Raw genomic sequence first — 6714 nt, 5'->3', positions numbered from 1 at the left:
ACCTCCACCTCCTCCCGCTCTCCTATATTACCCATCATCAGAGCTCTGGAGAAGGTAATAAAAAAGTGCATATAATGCAATCTTTGTACAATTTCTTCTTGGCATTAAAACTATAGCTTAAAGAGAAAAGATGGGGAAAGAACTTAAACAATTATCAAGGTCATAATAGTATCCAATTATAAAAAAACATTTTTGTCTTTTTATCTCTATAAAAGAAATTATCAAACATTATAAGAAAGAACAAGTAAAAATTAAAAAAAACATCAAAATGATTAAAGGAATTACTATTAAATATTTTTTTAATAATGTCTTCTCTAGAGCTGCATTCTCCCCCAATAAGATCGGAATGTCTGTTAGGCATGGAGTACTGGAAGTATGAAAGATCTCTGAAGCAATGGAAGACAGCGTGGGTACTAATGTGCACAGTGCTTGCCTTCGAATTTCTGTGTTCTCAGGGTGAGGCCAAAGTAGGTTTACAGTTGTTCATATGAAAAATAATGCAATAATTAATAAATAATAATACAAGAATAAATACTGTGTTTTACATAGTCACAACTCTAAAACTACTTTGGCCCCACCCCATATTTCTAAGCAAGGATTTGTGACCAGAATATATATATATAAAGAATACATGCCATCCAGTAATAATAAAACAACTCTCTTACCTACATTAGAGCATGTGATTAGTTTCTACAATAGCATATGGGTAGAAGTGATGTTTCTTTATGTGTTGAAATTCTTAAGAGTGTGATTATTTTTTTTCTGTCTGTCTTTAATTGTCAGCTCTCTGAATGCAAAATGTGACTAATGGACTGAATGAACACTTCATCAAAAATATGCAAATAGCCAATAAGTAATAAAAATATGCACCTCTTTAGTCATTAAAGAAAATGAAATCAAAACTGTAATGAAAAATCACAACCCCCCATTAGAATGGCAAAAATTGAAAATTCTAACAATGCCAACTCTTGGCAAAGGGATCAAGCAGTTGTCACTCTCACACACTGCTGATAGGAATGTAAAATGTTATAACTTCTTTGAATACTTGGAGTTTCTAGGAAAGCTAAACATATATCTATATGACCCAATAATCTCATTTATAATTATTAATCTAAAAGAAGGGAAAATATATGCCCCACTCTAAAACTTGTGCACGAATATACACAGTAGCTCTATTTATGACAACCAAAACCTAGAAACAACCAAAATCTAGCAACAGATAAATAAATGGACAAACTAAAGCAGGGAATTCAATTCTGTGATGGCAATGAATGAACTATAGATATATAGAACTAGATGAATCCTAAAATCATTAAACTGAGTGAGCCCCAAGATAAAGGAGGACATTCTGATTAATTACAAATGATCTATAGCTACAGAAATATCATCACTGATTTCCTGGTTTGTGGGTAGAAGAAGGATGGATTGCAAAGTTACACAAGGAAATGTTTGGGATAATGTGAATATTCTCTGTCTTAACTGTGGCAATTGTTTTGCGTGTGTGTGTGTGTGTGTGTGTGTGTGTGTGAAATCTTATCTTATTTTAAATCTTATTGGATGTATTTTAAAGTTTGTACTTCATTTTTATGTAAATTATGCCTGATTAATGTTGCTAATTTAAGAAAAAATGACATCTCATTAGACACAAATACATTTGAAAAATTGACTACAATACATAGATATGTCCCACACAAAATTATTCTGCTTTGTAAAGTTTATGTTAAGACTTAACCCTGAAGTCTATACGTTATAGGATGCTATAACATGTTGCTAGTGAACAAAGGAGAGGACCGTGACAGCCTGGCTTGATGCTCTCCAGATATATTTCTTTTTCTTTGACCTACAGTGAACAACATTCCCTAACGCTCTCTTTTATCTATGTTAGGGCATGTCATTAGTTTCTACAGTAGTATGAGGGTAGAAGTAATGTGTCTTTATGTGTTGAAATTCTTGAGTGTGCTTATTTCCTTATTTTCTGTCTGCCTTTAATTCTCAGCTCTCCGAATGCAGAAAATCTAATAGGGATCTGCAGAGAGGAGTGAACTAGGGAGCAGTGGGATTCTTAGATGAAAGAAACCAATTTCTTAATCACTGACCACAATATTTTATGGTGGTGTGAGTGTGAGATGCCTCTTTTTGTTGTTGTTGTTGTTGTTGTTTAGCCACTGATATATCTGAGGAGTTGTTTTAGTTTTAAGATACTTTATAAGGTGATGGTGATATTTAATTGAATGAGGACCTATCCAATTTTTCATCTAAATAATAGAATAGAGATATGGAGGACAAACATTCAGTTTGTCCCAGCTTGTAAGTCACTGGCAAACCTCTTTGAGGCAAATCATGAATGCAGTTCTTATTTGTAGATAAAAATGAAGAAAGCCTGACATAAATGCCAAATCAGCCATAATAAAGTGTATGGGAGGCACACTCTGTATATAAAAAAGGAATGCAGTTTTTGAAACATACTGTGAAATAGTGAAAGAACTCCAAAACAGAAAAAAACAACTGTAAATACAAGAAGTGGATACTGGGATTCTGAAATGAAATAGTTTTACCTCCACATTAGCCTGGAGGTAGCTGAAATCAGAAAAGAATTTTGACAGAAAAGTTTCTTGTTTTCTGCCTGAAATATTTTTGCTTAACATGTTTATTTTACATTGTTTCTTACACTTCACTTTATGGTGCTTCTCAGATACTGCATTTTAACTTTTTATTTAAGTACTAATTTTTTATTTCTAAATTAAATTTATTGGTATGACATTGGTTAACGATTATATGTTTCAAATGTATAATTCTATTATATATCATCTGTATGTTTTATTATATGTCCACTACCTAAAGTCAAATCTTTTGTCACCATATAGTTGACCACCTTTACACTTTACGACCTCACCTCAGCCCCCCTTCCCTATGGTAACCACCATACTGTTGTCTGTGTCTATGACTAGCCTACATTTTGAATCAGCTAAATATCTTCCCTGATGCTAGAAGTCATAACATGAATAAAACCATCTAGAATTTCATCAGCACATATGACATGCTGTAGTTTCTGCAAAAGTTAATCAAGGGACAGAGCATTCCACTTCTGAAAGGGGACCTAACCGCCCAATCTAATGAAGAGTCAAAGTGTGCCATGTCCATGTGACAAAACGTGACATTTTTCTAAAGGTGTGGATACTGTAGATCAAGATGAATTATAGGAATAAAAGAAAGGAAGAAAAATACACACCAATGATCAAAGGTCTGAAACACAATACATAGAAAGATTTTTAACTTTGTCTTGAAAGTAATACTAGATAATTAAGTGGTATTTCCTCACCCAGGGACTATCCCATCGTGGGGAACTTTACACCAAGACGAGACTGAGGAGAAGGACAGGTTCATCTTACAGAGAAAGTAGTTTCAAATAATAAAGTCAGGTGATTGCCTAAACAGAAAGAGTCATCTAAAAATTTGATACAAGAGAGAAGATGTCCCCCAGATGATTGCCAAACAGAAAGAGTCATCTAAAAATTTAATTGATACACGAGAGATGTCCCCCAGGGTGAGCATGGCTACTTCTGATTTAAGAGCAGCCATTGTTGGAGCCAGCAAGAATACTGTAAAATTACAGTGACTTCCTGACACAAAAGAACTTTAAAAAGTTTAGAGGGTAAAAATCACCTCCACTCACACAGACAGCTTTGTGCAAATCCACAGAGGTAAGCGGTAATCGTGGTGTTAGCTTCTTTTATTTAAAGATAGTTCTAAATTTGAGGATCCAGTTTTTTTTGGATCCTGTTTTTTTCTGAGAATAAAACAGAAAAGAATGAAATTCTGAGATCTTCATGTGAAAATAAGAAAAATCAGGTTGCAGTTAACTTTCTTAATTATAAAGTAAAATAAAATAGGTGAAATATCAATAATAATGTTAATTACAATAAAAATTATTCACTGAAGGTAATTTTAAAAGTTAAACTGATTAAAAAATATGAGAGAATATTTGCTTTCTTCATTTTATTTATCAAAGTATTAAGGCAAAAACACCTAATGAGGCTAGAAGGTGGAGTTCGGTATAGTAGATTTGATGAAATAGAAAAACATAATATTTGTTTTGGAAAGTTACAAAACAAATATTAATAAAGTGTAATAGAAATTGTCAGGTGGTGTTGATTGATTTGAATGACTTCAGTATGAAGTGAAGCAAGATTGTGTTTGTGTATTTGTGGTTAATCTAATTAATATGTTCCAACAATTTCCATGCCCAGATTAAATCATAATTATGTTTAAACAAAGTTATACATTATTAGGTAAAATTATGAAAAGAAATAGAGGAAGAGAATTGTATTCAGTTACAAAAGAATTATGTGATAATTGCATCAGAATCTTACATAAGTAAGGAAGTAAATATTTTAAAAATATTGTGAATGAATGAGCCATATTTCTTGATTGAGTTAAAGGTTTATTAATACTCATCATATACCTCTATAGTGTATAGGAGGTGTTAACAGGAAAAATTAATATTTTTATATTTAACATAAGTTATAGTAATTGTACAGAAAGTATAATATTAATATTGCATGTATTTATTTCCTAACTTAAAAAGGACTGTTTTAAGAAAATTGACTATAAGGCCTTGGCCGGTTGGCTCAGCGGTAGAGCGTCGGCCTGGCGTGTGAGGGACCCCGGTTCAATTCCCGGCCAGGGCACATAGGAGAAGCACCCATTTGCTTCTCCACCCCCTCCCTTCCTTCCTCTCTTTCTCTCTCTTCCCCTTCCGCAGCCAAGGCTCCATTGGAGCAGAGATGGCCCGGGCGCTGGGGATGGCTCCTTGGCCTCTGCCCCAGGCGCTAGAGTGGCTCTGGTCAAGGCAGAGCGACGCCCCGGAGGGGCAGAGCATCGCCCCCTGGTGGGCAGAGCATCGCCCCTGATGGGCGTGCCTGGTGGATCCCGGTCGGCGCATGCGGGAGTCTGTCTGTCTCTCCCCGTTTCCAGCTTCAGAAAATTACAAAAAAAAAAAAAATTGACTATAAATTGAATTATAAATTTAAGGACTTAAAACTCACTTTGAATAACAATTAAAACTCAAAGAGAAAAGCTTTGAATTTAAAGAAGATGGAATCAGTCAACCAACACAGAAAAAAATAATGAAAAAAACTGCATCATAATTGTACTCTAATAGGGGTGCAATAATTAGATACTATTCTTGCAAAATAAGCTCTAAATAGCAATGCATACTTGTCATTTTCTCTGATCTTATTCCATACAAGTATAAAAATATATTGTTTTTATTTCTTGGATTAATTTTAACTGCACATCTGTTCATTTGTGGTTTCAAACCGTATTTCCTAGTAATAGAGCAAGGTAATAGGGGAAATAATTTTAGAGACTATAGAAATATTTTTATACATTTAATTTAGTTAACAGAAGAGAAAATGTGGCTCAAGAACATTAATGAATTAACCACCTTGAATTTACCATATTTGCAGATGGAGAACAAATTAAAAACAAAAAAAGCAAATATCACCACAATGATGGAGTTTGTTCTCTTGGAGTTTTCTGATATTCCCCATATTCAATGGATTCTTTCTGGGATCTTTCTAGTCCTCTATCTGATTATCCTCATGTGCAATAGCATCATAATACTGATAACAAAAATTGACACTGTTCTCCAGACTCCCATGTATTTTTTTCTCAGCAATTTTTCCTTTCTAGAAATTTGTTATGTAACAGTCACTATCCCAAGAATGCTCATGGACATTTTGACCCAGAAAGGAAACATTTCTTTGCTTGCTTGTGCTACACAGATGTGTTTTGTCCTTATGTTTGGAGGCTTAGAGTGTCTCCTCCTGACAATGATGGCTTATGTGGCCATTTGTAACCTTCTGCACTATCCTCTCATCATGAACCACAAGGTCTGTGTCCAGCTCGTGACTGCTTCCTGGATCAATGCAACTCCAGTCACCATTGGGCAAACATGCCAGATTTTTTTGTGTGCCTTTTTGTGGGTCTAACACAATTAATCATTTCTTCTGTGACATCCCCCCAGTACTCAAGTTAGCTTGTGGAGACACATTTGTAAATGAGATAGTGATCTATGTAGTTGCAGTGGTATTTATTATGGTTTCATTTCTGTTGATTGTTGTAGCCTATGGTAAAATTATTTTCAACATTCTGAAATTGTCATCAGCCAGAGGGAGGGCTAAAGCCTTCTCCACCTGTTCATCTCACCTAATTGTTTTTGTCTTATTCTATGGAATAGCTATTATCACGTATTTACAACCCAAAACAAATCAATCTGAAGGGGTTAGGAAACTGATCTCTCTTTTCTACACCATTTTTACCCCAATGTTGAATCCCATTATATAAAATATACTCTGAGGAACAAAGATGTAATGGTAGCCCTGAAAAAACTACTAACTAAGTTGTTATGGTGACCCAAAGACTTGAAATTACAGAAGGATTTTACTTACATGTTGTCATGTAGATACAACAGAAAAAAATCTAGTTTTGTTCCTGTATTTTAAAATAATGATCATTTGTATAATCACAGCAACCTCACATTATGTTAAGGGGCCTCAACTTCATGGGGTTAAGTAAATAGCTTCTACATATTACCTCAATTATAACAATCTAATTTGAAGATTCATCCTTCCTCTCACTATGAACTAGTGAATTAAGAGATTTCCTGATCAATACAATGATAATTAACCAAGTGTATTATGTAACCAGGGA

General features: G+C 34.2%; 1 protein-coding gene across 1 annotated transcript; it reads left to right on the top strand.

Moving 5' to 3' along the window:
• Nucleotides 1-5495: 5495 nt before the first annotated feature.
• LOC136319689 (olfactory receptor 10AG1-like) lies at nt 5496-6416 on the top strand. Its single transcript, XM_066252821.1, is given in 3 exon segments — nt 5496-5972; nt 5974-6348; nt 6351-6416. Coding segments are annotated over 3 exon segments (903 nt in total). The 5' UTR covers nt 5496-5510.
• Nucleotides 6417-6714: the final 298 nt, after the last annotated feature.

This window comes from Saccopteryx bilineata, chromosome 1 (assembly GCF_036850765.1).
Source record: "Saccopteryx bilineata isolate mSacBil1 chromosome 1, mSacBil1_pri_phased_curated, whole genome shotgun sequence".
NCBI lineage: Eukaryota > Metazoa > Chordata > Mammalia > Chiroptera > Emballonuridae > Saccopteryx > Saccopteryx bilineata.
This window is presented reverse-complemented; position numbering and strand designations above follow the sequence as displayed.